At 42.0% G+C, this 15,040-nt stretch overlaps 1 protein-coding gene across 1 annotated transcript; it reads right to left on the bottom strand.

Annotated features, from left to right (window-relative positions):
• Positions 1–390: 390 nt before the first annotated feature.
• LOC134330282 (protein sprouty homolog 2) lies at positions 391–8,498 on the bottom strand. Its single transcript, XM_063011339.1, has 2 exons — positions 8,123–8,498; positions 391–3,908 (listed from the first exon to the last, which is right to left on the bottom strand). Exon 2 carries the CDS (start codon positions 3,838–3,840, stop codon positions 2,989–2,991), a length of 852 nt encoding a protein of 283 aa, XP_062867409.1. The 5' UTR covers positions 3,841–3,908; positions 8,123–8,498; the 3' UTR covers positions 391–2,988.
• Between the last annotated feature and the right edge of the window lie 6,542 nt (positions 8,499–15,040).

Genomic DNA, 15,040 nt, shown 5'->3' with positions numbered 1-15,040 from the left:
GGTGATCGTCTCTGCTTGAAGAGCTTGTTTTCAGGCTTGAGGTCAGCTGGGTCACACTGGGTGTGGCATATATCCAAATAACAATTTTTGAACACCCAGATGTGTAAGTTTGAGTTTCATATTATGTACGCAAAGTTAACTTTGCATACAAGAGTGCTATTTATGTGAATTTCTGTGAAAGTTCAGCAATGAGCATTGTGCATTTTCATCCTAACAGTGTTCTTGCTAATTTACTGACCAATGATTGTTAGAACCATTAAGCTCTTAGGGCAGTTAAAAGCTTAATGTGTCCAGGAGTGTACATATTGGATTATAGCCTCACCTAATCGATATAAAATATAAGAAATAGTCACACAGCAGGTTGTTTGAAAACACTTTTTATTTGTTACCCTTAGCCTTAAGGCAAAAAGTTGAACTCATTACATCATTCACCATAAATAAATACTTATCTTTTCTCACAACCATTTAAATAAATATCTGTGAATTGTCAATAATATTGGCAACAAACCAAAATGTGTAAAATGTATATATATTTTATTTATATATAATATATTTATTTGTATAGATCTCTCTCCTTTAATTCTTTTACAACTCTCAAGATGCCAATGGTACCAAAGCGACATTTAGGAGCACAACATGGCGAATTTTAGTGGTTAACTTGCGGACTGCGGTCAGCACCGATTAGGCATTTCAGTAAAATGCTTGTACCTATATACTGCACCCATCCCTACAATATGACTCATACATGGAGAGATTGTCTCTCAAGGTTAAACCATGGAGGAGAGGCTGCTCATCATGGTTTCACATTGTGAGATGTCTTTGGGGATACTGGATTTTTTGGACTTGTAGTAGTACATAGAGGCAGCTAGATTTGCAGAATAATACTGAGTGGCAAACATAAGACCCTTAAAACATTTTGAGACTCATTCAAGGGTGTCACCCGTTATGGCTTTACATTACTTTCTAAACAGAAAATGCCATTTTTAAGGTGCATATTTGAAGATTTGAAACCATTGCCTGAGTTTGGAATGCTTTTTTTAGAAGAGTTTTGCTTTTTAGAGAATAATGACTAGTTATTCAAAAGGTTAACATTCATGCCACCTCAAAAATGAGCATTCTCTGTGAGGCCAAAATCAGACACTCCTACATTGCACTGCTAGAGAGCTTTCTTTGAGTAAGTCTAGTCTAATGAGTGTTACATTTAATCACATTTGTACTTTACCTAAATGTAATTTTAACTTATACTTGTCTTGAAAGAATGTGAACAAGTCACTAATGGGGTAAATGGACTCATAGGGGTTTGCAATTTTGCAACAGTGAAACAATAGTCCCAATTACACAGTAATTATTATAAGGTAGATCATTATAGGGTGATCATAGCACTGTAATGTTAAAGAAATGGTAACCACAAAGAACCTCTCCCCCATAACATATAGGCAGCCTTGAAGTAAGTTGGAAGCCAGGCTTTTGATTTAAAGTTAATTGTCAATGCTAATAGAAAATAATTGTAACAATAATAAACAGATTTAACTGAATAGAATAAAAAATAGAAATACAATAACAACCCTACATACATACAAAAATAGAGCAAAGGAACTCTTAACATCAAGGAGCAGTGTGCATATAAGGGGCAGAATACACACTTGAAACAGACTTGATTTCTTTCACATCCCAGTTTTGGATATTAGTGCATCTGTTTCACCTTGTTCCCAAGTATGGTTTCATTCTGGTCAGGCAATCAAGCTCTTGTCTCAAAGGAGTTCACAGTTTCTGCGTCCAAGGCAAGCCCTTGTATGCCCTCACTTCCTGCCGATCAGACACAGTAGTGAAAAAGAGCCAGTCAATAAGTCCAAAGTGCTTAGAAATATATGGCTATGGAGTAAATAGGGCACCCCGGTAGCTTTCTATGCTGTTTAGGCTCCACGCTGAAGTGCTATTTTCCGGCCCGTAGTGGTCTTACACGTTTCCTAAAGATTGATTTTGATAGTTCTCCAAGTAATGGCATAGCATGTCATCCTGAAAGCAGCAGAAAAAAACAGGACACGAGTCATATACTTCCTGGCTGAGGTTTTTGATTAGGAATGTACGATGACTGAACAGCATTTGGTCCCATAGTTGGAGAATTAGAAGAATTACACTACTGATATCAGAAAGAGCAGCGGGCAAGAGGAGGGGGTGGAATGGCGAGGATGTGAAAGCGCTTGGGAGAGGCTGGCGTCAGGCTGCCCTGGGCTGGAAACCTGACCAGACACTTTGTCTTTCAGAACAGCTTCTCTAAAAATAAAAAAGGAATGCTTTTGCTGACAGCAGACACAGGCCTGAGACTGCACACGCATGCACGTACACCTTTATGTGTCTTTTGTACACATCCGCATGCACACACACAAACACACAATCAATATCCCAGGTTCATCCATTCAAATCCACACATGCCCGAGCCCAAGGCTTTTCTTGTGACCTGCTTTCACACGCCATTTCTGAATGAGCTTCATTTTCCTTGAATGGTCCCTTTTTAGTGTCTGAAATACTTGTATTGTACTCATATTGTCAGTGTTTTTGGTTTTGGTTTGAGCTTTGTCACTCTAGTGTCTCTAGTTCCGAACGTGATCAAATGTCAGCCGCCTTGCATAATGATTGTGCATGCAGTATGGCTGAGGATGGTCGTCAGGTACACAGCCCTCTCAATTGACTCTCCGTTGACCACCATGGCTTCCACGCCTGAAAGTTTCACTCAGCACAGCACCAGTATTTATAATAGCTTACTCCCTGTGAAGGTTGCATATGGCCTGCATTATGTATTTTACCCAGGAAAGTCAAATAAATAAATAAATAAATAGATGTTTTGTTTTGTTTTTCAGAAGTTTCCATTGGACTTGATGCAGCTTGGCCTGATTGATTGGGTGCAGATCAGCAATTGTTCTTGAGCGTGGTCGTGATCAGAGGTCCTTAGGAATGCCGAAGAGAAAATGCAGTGATAGAATCTGAGTGTCATACGGGCTTATCCAGAGTCTTACGAAAAGGTGCAGGATTGGTTGCAGAGATCTTGCGGCACACAGTGTTGGTGTTGCTGCAGCGGCAGCCGGGTCGCGTGGCGCGGTCATAGCTACGCTGGCACATATTGAGGCACAGCTTGGCAGGAGGGTAGCAGCACAAGCAGGGTAGGAAGAGAGACAGAATAGCCATGGTGCTCCAGCGAGAGCAGGCATGAGCCGAAGAGCAAGAGCAGGGTCGGTCGGCGCAGTTGTCCTCATCGTCCGCCGAACAGTGATAAAACAGACCCTTGACGCAGCATAGGCAGGTGCCATATTCCACAGCATTCTCCGCTGAGCACAGACATCTCTGCCCACAGGCCCAGCAGGAGGGCAAGCTTCGTGGGGCACAGCACTCCTGGCACTTGCAGCGGCTACAGCGTTCGCAAATGAAAAGATGCAAGCCTAAATCATCTCCGTCAGCCAGGCCTTTACTTAATGAGTCTGGTTTCAGGTCACCCTTGGGTTGGGAACGCACCACTGTTGCCAAGCCAGAATGGGAAGATGTAAATCCTGAAAGTAGTCTCTGATCCGATGCAGCACTGCCACGGGACATAGAGCTAATAGTGCTAGAACGACTTAGATGAGCCAGATGAGCATGTTGGTGTTGACTCTGACTGCGTGGCATCTGATGACGCTCATCGTGCGTATAGAAGATGCCCACCTGAGAGGCAGGGTCTAGCGTGACTGGGCGCTCCACATAGTCATTGCTAGCCCTTATCGCTCTGATCTGATCAATGGATAGCACTGAGACCTGCTGGAGGTCCAAGGCATCGTGGTCCATCCTGAGAGGAGGTGCTGAATCCATCATGTCACAAGGGCTGCTAGGAGAGCGACTTGGATACAAGGCTTACACCTATCATGGGACATCTGATAAACCTGAAAGACACAATAATACAATACCATAAATAACAAGAACTAAAGGTACAACCAATATTCATGTACCTATAACCCAGTTTTATTTTGCTTAGCCTGTTTACTTGTAATGCTAGAGCTATTATTAGGCAGAGGTTGGAGATATAGCTATTGACATAACACTATAGTTTAGCATCTGCTCAACACAGCTGTTGACACAAGGGACGGGAATTTGAGCTGAGAAACTGACAGCATTAAACTGCCCAAAAACAGGGGAACCCAAAGGACCTAGTGTCAGTATCCTGAGGAATCTTCTCCCCCAGCTGCTCAGAGGAATCCAACAGCCCCTCCCTGCAACATTTCTTTTGTTAAGCCTTATCCTCCATAAACAGGAACAACATGGTTGGTGGAATGTACATGGAAAACATCAGCATCCTGGAATTGAGAAACAGGCTGCTTGTATTATTCAATGTCAAACCCCAACAGAAACTTGGACTGAATTGACGTTTTGTGCATTTACGACACTACATAAACTAACAGCTCAAAATCTGACAAACCCTCGGGGCTGTCTGAGTTCTGCTGGATACCTTTTGGATTGCACAACAGAACTGTTAGTGTGAACAAAAGAGGTCAGTGTTCACAAAGCTTGATTTGGGATAAATAGAGAAGCATTCTAAGCGGACCCGATGAAGAGATTAGACACGAGAGGAAAGTCGTGTCTGATATAACCAGGAACGGAAATCCATATGCAAGGGCATCAATTAGAGGAAGCAGTGTCTGCTCCCAGTCTGCCAAATATCCGGGGCACAGTCAGCTGAATTCCTGGCAAGAGCCTTGGATGCTCTTGCAAAAAAAAAGGTAAGATAGCATCCATCCTCCACCCCCACCACTCACCCATAAAGTCAAGATAAGAAGCCCCAGGTCGGAAGTACAGAATACATTTTCAAATTACACAGAGGAGGAAAGAGAAGTCCGGTAGAGTAATTGCATCAAACCCAGCAGAGAGCTGCAGTCAGAGCATATCAGTCCATCTAATTGTTTAGAGGGGCCTGCTGTTCATTTCCATGAGCTCATTATTTGGGGCCTGATTTCACAAACAACGCTGGACTTCCCGCCAACCACACATCTGTGATCGGGCCAGAGAGGAAGTTTTGGGTTTGCTCATCTGTGTCATGTCAGGCACTTTCAGATTGCATATTTGTTAGAGCATTTGCACATGTCCTCTCCATGTGGTTTTCTTCAACTGTGTCAGCACTTGGGAGCATTTATCACTTAAAGCAACACTTCAGTTTACTTGAAAATTTCCACTGGGCTCTTACTAACAAGTTAAACTCAAGCTATCTAACTGATTAAAAGATTATAAGATACATAAACAACAGTTTGGGACATTGTGTTTCACACATGTTAAAGACAAGCCCAAACTGTATGTTTATACTTCTTAATACATGTTCACTCACTCACTTACTGTCTTAACCGCTTATCCAATCTGGGTCGCGAGGGGAAGGGGGGGGTTGCTAGAGCCTATTCCAACTTTTCAATGGGCGCAAGGCACACAGTAATACCCTTGACGGGGCGCCAGTCTATCGCAGGCAGACACAAAAACATACATACACACACACACACACATTTACCTATAGGGCAATTCAGTGTCTCCAATTAACCTGACTGCACGTTTTTGGACTCTGGGAGGAAACCCACGCAGACACGGGGAGAACATGCAAGGGGAGTCCGCCCCGCCTGGGGATCTAACCCAGGACCTTCTTGCTGTGAGGCGACAGTGCTACCCACTTAGCCACCGTGTCGCCCTTAATACATGTTGCTGTGGACATTTCCACTTTTGCCAAAAGATGCAAACCCAGTATTACCAAGACCAAACTATTTAACCCAGCCCTCACCCCGCAATGCTTGCCTTGTAAATTAAGTGCTGAAAGGCACTAGACGTTGTGACCGTAAAACTCCCCCCACTCATTCAAGCACCAGACCTCGCTAAGTAGCCAGGGTGCCAACGGATCGATAAGTCACTATCCAGCGGTAGTGTATGCAAGGTGCTGACATCAGGAAGCCCAAAGAACCCCCTCCCCAACCCTAGAAAAAGCACTTTACTATTCCCTGCTATGTCCCAAAGCACTCGTGAATTTCAGATCCCCGAAACCACACAACTGGGTGAGGCCAAATGGAGAGGCTCTGCTAGAGTCCGAACACTGACAAATATCTGCAACGGTGACCCAACCCTAATTACTGAAAAGTCTACAAAATGGTAAATTTACTGGTGTAGAACCTAATACAGCAAAGCAATTATTTTTAACAGTCTGTATTGAACTATTGATTGCTGAGCTCAGATGACATTCTTTCCTTCTCATTTTTGACAATGACCTCTAAAAGAACTCACATTTAATGAAGTGGGACATCACAGGAAACAGACTTAAGGTACAGCATGGCTCTAATATCAGGGCAGCCGGGTCTATAGTTCTATAGTTATGGTTCATGTCTAGTGTCACATAAATCATTTTAACTGGCAACAGCTAAGATGATGTATTTTAGCATATGGGATCTGCTTTTGCAATTCTGTGATTCGTCAAAATCACTTTCTGGTCTTGTGTCTGATGGGTCGGTCTGTTTTTCTGCTAATGACGTTATCATTTGTGTGGCTGGTGCTGCAAAGGACTGCCAACATGGCTACACACCAAGTATGCTGACAGGTCAAACAGATCAAATTAGCATCACCCTTGATGTCCGTCAGGACCTCTTTTAATACTGAAATGTATTTGCATTCTGAATTTGATGTATTTCTTTACAGTACTGGGGGGAAAAAAATAAATGACCGGGTGTTAGCCCCAGCAAGAGTAGCCACTTTGATTACCAACTTTGGCAAAAGCGAACCATCAACACATCATAGGTTCTCAAGTCAGCACCTGTCTCAGGTCAAGATTTCCCAGCAGAGGCGAGCCTCAGAGTGCATGGGAGTAAGGGAAAAACAGCTGCATGTGAAGAGATGAAGAGAAAGAGAGAGAAGAGAAAGGAATATGTTTACTCAGTCCTGCCCGCCGTAAGGGGTAACCTGAAGATAGGCTCCTGCGCTCTGGGAGTATCGGTGATGAGTGAGCTATGCCTTGCGGCTCTGCCTCAGGGCTCCTTGTGCCTGGTAACTTGCACATATCCTTGGCCTGGGTAACCTGATCCCAGGCAGGAAGAGGATAAGGAGCGCATATTATTCATAACAATCAGCACACAACACTGGTAACTTAAAACCCCGGCGCTGGGAGAGGAACAGAGGCAGCAAGTGAGTAAGGGGAAAGCAACCATCCTGCGGGATCGCTGGACAATGTAAAATCAAGTGAGCTACTTTAAAAAATTGCATGTGTGGTTAGAAGGTGGATTGGAGGAGGCTGCCAGTGGTCAACTGTTCCTCGTACTTTAGTAACACTTGATAACCGTGCAGCGCTCCAACTAGTCATTGATACTTGCTCAGTCCTGGCATTATAATTGTGATTACTTCTGTAAGAAGACTCAGGAGGCGAGTTGTTGAAAAATGGCAGGTGCTGAATGAAAGCTGATTAGCCAAAACCTCTGGCTGCCCATCAGTCGTCAGGCACCAACCCGCCCCCCACACCCTACCCCCGGATCCTCTGGAGACTCAGCAGGATTGCATGACAATAAACTGAGATTCCGGATGTGCTGAATTTGACCCCCAGGAAGGACTGAAATAGACACTGCTTACCAGTTAGTTCGGGTAAGAGAGAGCAACAGAGAGAGAGAGAGAGGCAGGGGTACAAATTCATTTTTAAAAAAGCAACACAATTAAAATACACAAAAACATACGTCAGGAAAAAATTATGTTGCAATATATATATATATATATATATATATTTTTTTTTTTACAAAAACTTAACTTGTAAATTAAACTCCAAAAAAAGAGGCATAAAATTTACTTATTACACCTTTATAGTTTGCAATTTTGACCCATGTAAAAGTTGCCCAATGTACAAAAACAAATCAGCACATCACTCCCACTCCGCTACTATCCCCTCTATCAGCCTTTGCCAAAACTGTCTGTATTGACAGCGCTGACCTTGAGGACAATCAATGCCACCCCTGCATGCCTCAAGCCCCATGCATGGGCTGTGTCCCTGAACAGGCCACCAGCACAGACCCCACACGTTTCCACAAGTCCACAATTAATATGCATAAAGTGCAACAATAAAGCAAAGTGAAAATTAATTTATAGATATATCACTCACCTCTAAATGAAGGGAGATCCATTGTACACCTCAAAAAGTACTTTTAATTTCTTTTCCGCGCCTTCTTCTTTCCACTTTGGCTGCTTGCTTAGCTTGGACCCTAAAAATGTTTGAGTTTTTTTGTTTAGGGGTCGAGCACATGCAGGCAGTCCCCTTCTTAGAACTTGATCAGCACTGAGTCTTGAGCGAAGAAAGAAAAATCACTAACTCACAGCACTCCAAGTGAGGATTCTCCCAGAAAGAAGGGTAACATGTCATGCTAAATATTCCAATTAACAACACAAAAAAGGTCTCGGGGTGAAGTGAATGGGAAAGCAGGGCTCAGGAGCACTTCCTGCACTTCTACATAAAGCTGAAGAGCAGTGGATCTGCAGTTCGTCTAGTCTCAGTACGAGCTGAAAGTGTCTGAGCGCTGGATCGTCTCAATTGCACGCTCTCTCTCTCTCTCTCTGGTCAGCGCTTCCTGCTCTTGCACTCATCCATTCACTCTCGGAGGGTTGTGTGTATGTCAGTAAGTGAGGGTGACACAGACAGAGAGAGAGAGTGAGAGAGAGAGAGAGAGAGAGAGAGAGACAGAGGGTGGGAAAGAGAGCATAAGGGAGGGGGAGGGGTTGTCGGATATGAATAGTAGATAAAGAGAGGGAGGGCTGCCATACGGTTGGGAAGGAAGGGGGGGTCTTGCTGGAGATAGTTAATGGCTAAGTGGCATCATCAGGTTGAAACTGAATCTCTCATTTGCTTCCCCTCAGGCACTGTTCCATATGATTCTCTGAGCCTAGCCTGAAGCTAGAGAGAGAGAGTGAGAGGAAGGGAAAGAGGAGATGAAGGCTTAGATGAAGAGGCAAAGAAGATAGATGCATGACTCAACAAAAAGACAGGGCACAAGGAATAAAATGCACTTGTATTTCACTCAAATTTTACACAGTTTAAAAAATAATCATCATATATTCACCCACTAATGTCTATGTTATAACTCATGCTTGCACGCAGTTTTACCTAACAAACTTCCAGTGCTAGTAAAACTTTGCATAAAGTTCAAACTAGTTGTAACAAATGAATGTGTATCATTGATCAGTTTCTTTGTGCAGCAGAACTCAAAACACAGTAGTTTCAAAGTAAAGATAGTACGTACTTAATCACTTTAGCAGCTGTGATCTCATCAAGTCAAGTCAACTTTATTTATAAAGTGCTTTTTATAATAAACATTGTCTCAAAGCAAACTTACAGAATCCAGGACCAACAGACCAAAACCCCTGTTGAGCAAGCCGAGGGCGACAGCGGCAAGGAAAAACTCCATTAAAATGACGGGAAGAAACCTTGAAAGGAACCAGACTCAGCAGGGACCCATCCTTCTTGGGTGGTCTGAAGAATAATTTGAATAAATAGGATTTACACAATATCATACACACACAAATTAAAATGAAGTTTAATATATACTGTATATTATAACTAGCAAAAATAATTGGAGTTATTATTCAGTCCAGTCTGTGATAAAGTCTGTCGTGAGTTCTTGACATTCTTGGTGCAAACACACCAGGTACCCGTCACATCCGGCAGGAGCAGCATTGTTGGCACTGCAGTCTCGACTTCATTCCTTAACCTCGGGTGGGTAAACAGGTTTCCATCAGAACCACCTCGTGGTAAAACAACAGAAAATGTAGTTAAAAATGTAAAATGTGAATTAAGTAAAATATCAGTTTTACAGAGAGTAGCTTTAGACTCCGGCACCCCTAATTATTACAGCATAACTAAAAAGGAGAGTGAGCGGGTAACAAGGTCATTAAGGCTTTTCGTAACTATTACTAAATTCTACTCTATATCACATGTGCGTGTTATAATAACTCTTTAATATATTGCTGTATTGGCAATTTTTTAAATGAGATAAGCTTTTTAAGTTTGCTCCCTGTTCATGGTGTGTTCATTCACTTACTCACTTTTTTAACCGCTTATCCAATTAGGTTGGAGCCTATCCCAGCTTTTCAATGGACACAAGGCACACAGTAACACCCTGGAAAGGCACCAGTCCATTGAAGGGCAGATACACACACATACCCACACCCATTCACCTATAGCACAATTCAGTGTCTCCAATTAACCTGACTGCATGTTTTTGTACTGTGGGAGGAAACCGGAGCTCCTGGAGGAAACCCATGCAGACTCCACACAGAAAGGACCTGGAACGCCCCGCCTGGGGATCGAACCCAGGACCTTCTTGCTGTAAGGCGACAGTGCTACCCACTTAGCCACCGTGCCGCCCCTGTGTTTATTCAGTTACTAACTAAAAAAAACCCTGAATTTTACCAGGTTGTGTGACATGTTGGCTCGGTGGGTAGCACTGTTGCCTCACAACAAGAAGGTCCTGGTTTGATTCCCAGGTGTAGCGGTCTGGGTCCTTTCTGTGTACATTTTGCATGTTCTCCCCGTGTCTGCATTGGTTTCCTCTTAGTGCTCTGGTTTCCTTCCAGTCCAAAGATGTGCAGTCAGGTTAATTGGAGACACTAAAGTCCTCCTAGGTGTGTGTTTGCCCTGTGATGGACTAGTGACCTGTCCTGGGCGTGTCCTGCCTTTCACACGGTAAATCAGACCCCACCATGAACTTTAATAGGATAAAGCGGTGGTAAAACAGACAATGAATGAATGAATGTTTTACATTAGTTGCGCTAGTTGTGACTAATATGAAATTATGGTTGCATTAGCTTCAAACACGTAAAACACAGAAGCACATGTTTTAAGTTAATCTGTTAAAAATGAAATATAAAATACAGAAAATACAATTATTATAATGAATTACATTTGACCAAAAGGACATACAAATAAAAATACAGCATGCAGAATCATCTAATATAAAAGAAATCACTGTAGCACAATTAAATATATAATTAATCCTTTATTTATGGACCATTATTACATCATGCTGTGCATAATACTGTATAACAATGACAGTGTGCATGTATGCTCTCCTCCTACGTTAACAACTAAAACTGAATATAAAAAATCCCTAAAGCAATAAAACAAGATAGAAATTAAAACACTGACACACAATGTCTTATTTCAATTGTCACCCGAGCGTGTATGTAGCAGCAGCCCAGAGCTATTTGCATCCTACTACACTGAATAACACCGAACCTGACGTTCAAGTTCATGGCAGTTTGGAACACGGCCCACATCTATTTTATTTACTTGTGTTGTTGCCACCAGATACCAGGAGACCTTATCATAATGGCACTGTGCTTGTGGTAAGATTAGCAACTATTGAAAAGCTCTACTTTGCGCACATCCCCCTGCAACTCCTGGACAAGGCCCGACATTAATCCCCGGCTACGCCGCTGACAGATATAATCATTTTGTGGCATGATACAACTGTGCAAACATGCACTGGTGTTGTACCTGCATGTCCTAGCTTGTTTTCCTGTTAAATGAGAACAATACCGGCGCATCAAATCGCGTGTATTTGGATTGCCGCCTTACTTATGTCCTCTTATTGACAGTACAGGGAAGATATCTCCAAGGTTACTCTGTGTGTGTGTGTGTGTGTGTGTGTGTGTGTGTGTGTGTGCGCAATAAGGCAGGAAGAAGGGTGCTTCCTGGCTTCCTGTGGAGGGAAATAGCTGAGATGGCCAAACAGAACAGGGAGTCAGAAAGTGAATCAGATTTCTCAGTCCCGAGCAAATTCAATCTAAAGCTCAGGTTGCACTGCACATCTGATCAGAATTTTAAAAACTTCACATCTGTGAAATCAGAATGTTTGTAATATGTACTACCTAATCAAATTAATATGTATTTACCTAATTAAAACTATTAAATTAACTATTAACTTACATCATTTACATCATGTGTTATACAAGCAGAGATGGGCAATATGCTTTAACGAAACAGCATACAGCATACAGCATCTCTCTTTGAGTACATTTATAGATACCTACTATTAAAACTACAATAACAATCCACCTTCAGTCAAAGTCAAAGGTTTACGTTACATACAAGGAACATGTACTGTCTGTCATAGCAGTCAAGGGATTTTAATGATTTTTGCAGGGTTATTATTCTGCAGCTTAATGATTGGAACATAAAACTCTCAAATAAAAAAGTAAGCTCCATCGTAACACTACGTTCAGACCGGCAGCAAAGCGACATGACAAAGTGACCGGTTGTCATGTATTTACAATCAGAGCTGATGATTTCCGACGGCAGGAGATGGAGCAAATGTTAGTGGCTTTAAGGAGGCGGACCAAAGTTTATATTTATGCAATTTAGGAGCAAAGCAATGTGGCAATTACCAATAGGAATTAAGCATTTAGCAGAGCAGTATGTGATACTTATGGTCCATTTTTGATTCCTAGATAATAGTTACTACAAGAGATGAAAAACTCATACTTGCTGTGTAAAACCACAAATAAGACAGCAGCGATTGCAAAGACCAGCGCAGGTTTCTTGTCATGTTGACAGTGATCACAGACAGTGATGGACTACACTGGAATGAAACTTATAGATTTTTATTTTTTGCAGAAAAACTAGGTGGGATAGAAGTAAAATATGCTGTACTGCCAAGGCATTTGCTTTTTTTGCTTGGCGTCAGTTCACCATGGCTACCAAACTTCAACAGGTGGTGATGATGCTTCCAGTATGAACACAATATGATGAGCAATGAGCGACTCAAACAACAAAAGGCAAAAAATTGTGCCGAATGTAGGGTTAGTATGTAGAGGGCTTTTTGAAAATGTAACACAATCTACTGGATTAAAAATGTTTAAATAAATAGTGTAAAGGCCGCTCAGTTGGAGGCCGCTCAGATGACACAGTGGTAAAACACGCTAGCACACCAGAGCTGGGATTTCGAATACATTGTATCGAATCTCAGCTCTGCCACCCGGTTTAGCTGGGCGGCTGCATGAACAACGATTGGCTGTTGTTCATAGGGCAGGATGAGCCAGACGGGGTTCCTCATAACTGAGCAAATTACGACCTCTGCTGACTGGTTGATGGCGTCTGCACAGAGTCAAGGAATAATGCTCCGTGCACAGAGCTGATTGGCATATGAACTTGCCTCTTGCAGGTTAAAAAATTCAGTCGGCTACTGCACACGTGTTGGAGGGGGCGTGTGACAGTCTCGCTCTCCTCAATCGGTGAGGGGATCAGCTTAAGTGGAGAGAAGGCATAACGCAATTGGGTAAAAATGGGATGCTAAAAAAAAAAAAAAAATAGTGTAAAAAATCCATTACAAAGTACATTTAACCAAAAGACATACAAATAAAAAACAGCCTGCAAAATTAACTAATATAAAAAAAATCAGTGTAACACAGTGTCTTACTTAAACTGTCACTCTTGTGTGTATGTAGCAGGGGCCCAGAGCTACTGTATTTACATCCTACTACATATCAATTACAAAGTACATGGAACAGTGGTCTCTTCGCCAAGGTTAAAAAAAAACATCTGTTACCTTAGACTGAGAGGAAATCTCTCCATATTATTAAGTGTAATCCAAAATCACTATGTTCTTTCATAACTTGGATGCTGCTGATCAGTCCACAGTCAAGCAAACTTTGCATTGTATTAAAAAATTAAAAGCTGCTGTGCATGTTCTGCAGCACATTAAAGCTTGCTTGACTGTTGTTATCCGTGTTTACGCAGCTTCTAATTGGAGGCAGTTTTGATACAAACGAATTTCCATTTTTCTCATGCCCCCCCAGCATGAGCAAAAAAATCTCTTTCAAACGTCCCACTTATTAAATGCATATTTTAATTTAGCTTTGTTTATGTACCAAAATGCAGAAAACATCCTGGTACATACATAATACATACATTCCTGTTGTGTTAACCCCGTGTTCTAAATTTACCCTCCCCCCCTGTCCCAGAATACTACTGTATTTACTCGTGTCCGGTTATGAATGGGTATTTCAGGAATTGCCTGTGTGCGTTTTTCCTGTCTCTGTTATCCTGCACTAATATTGATTCATACATGAAAGCTAGATCAAATCTAAATGGCCCAACATTTGATTTACCCTGCTACGAATCCATACTCATTGTTGTTAAAAAAAGCGTTCAAAACATGCACGGCTATTGTATGAGTGTTGACTGGTCTGAACATCCCCCTAGGCAGCGTGCCCCATAGATCCTGATTGCAGTGCCAAAGAAGAGGGGGCCGGACCAGGCCATGGCAGGATCAATGTTAAATGGCCTGGTTAATGACTGGCACACAGCTGACAAAGTCATTCATTTCTGCCGGCGCTGTGTAACATGTACTTGGGTGTGATTGCTTGTGTGGAAATGTTGTCGAAGTACTATAGTTACTCTATAAAACAGTAATACTATACATATATATACATATATATATATATATATATATGGATCATTTCTTGCATCAATTCTTTGTCTAATTCTTTGTTTAATATATCCATGTCAAGTAGTACAATTATTTTCTTAGTTGCCTTTATCTAAAGACTGCCATATCATCAAAATAAAGTTCAGTTTTAGCAAATGCTGCATCCAAATATTCATTTATTTATTTATTAATCAAAATTTGAGTTGCAGTGGGTTCAGTGCCAGCCTGAAAAACTGGGCACAGGGCAGAAACACGCCCAGGCCTGGGCAGAAGTGGCCAATCTACATTCTGCTTGTTTTGAAAGGTGAAAAGAGCATGGACTCAAAGAACTCATCAGCTTTACTTAAACCAATCAGGCATAACATTAAAACCACCTCCTTGTTTCTACACTCACTGTTTATTTTATCAGCACCACTTGCCATATAGAAGCACTTTATAGTTCTACAATTACTGACTGTAGTCCATCTGTTTCTCTACATACTTTATTAGCCTGCTTTCACCCTATTCTTCAATGGTCAGGACCCCCACAGGACCACCACAGAGCAGGTATTATTTGGGTGGTGGATCATTCTCAGCACTGCAGTGACACTGACATGGTG

This window comes from Trichomycterus rosablanca, chromosome 16, assembly GCF_030014385.1.
Source record: "Trichomycterus rosablanca isolate fTriRos1 chromosome 16, fTriRos1.hap1, whole genome shotgun sequence".
Lineage (NCBI taxonomy): Eukaryota > Metazoa > Chordata > Actinopteri > Siluriformes > Trichomycteridae > Trichomycterus > Trichomycterus rosablanca.
Note: the sequence above shows the minus strand (reverse complement) of the source record. Positions and strands in the feature narration are given on the sequence as shown.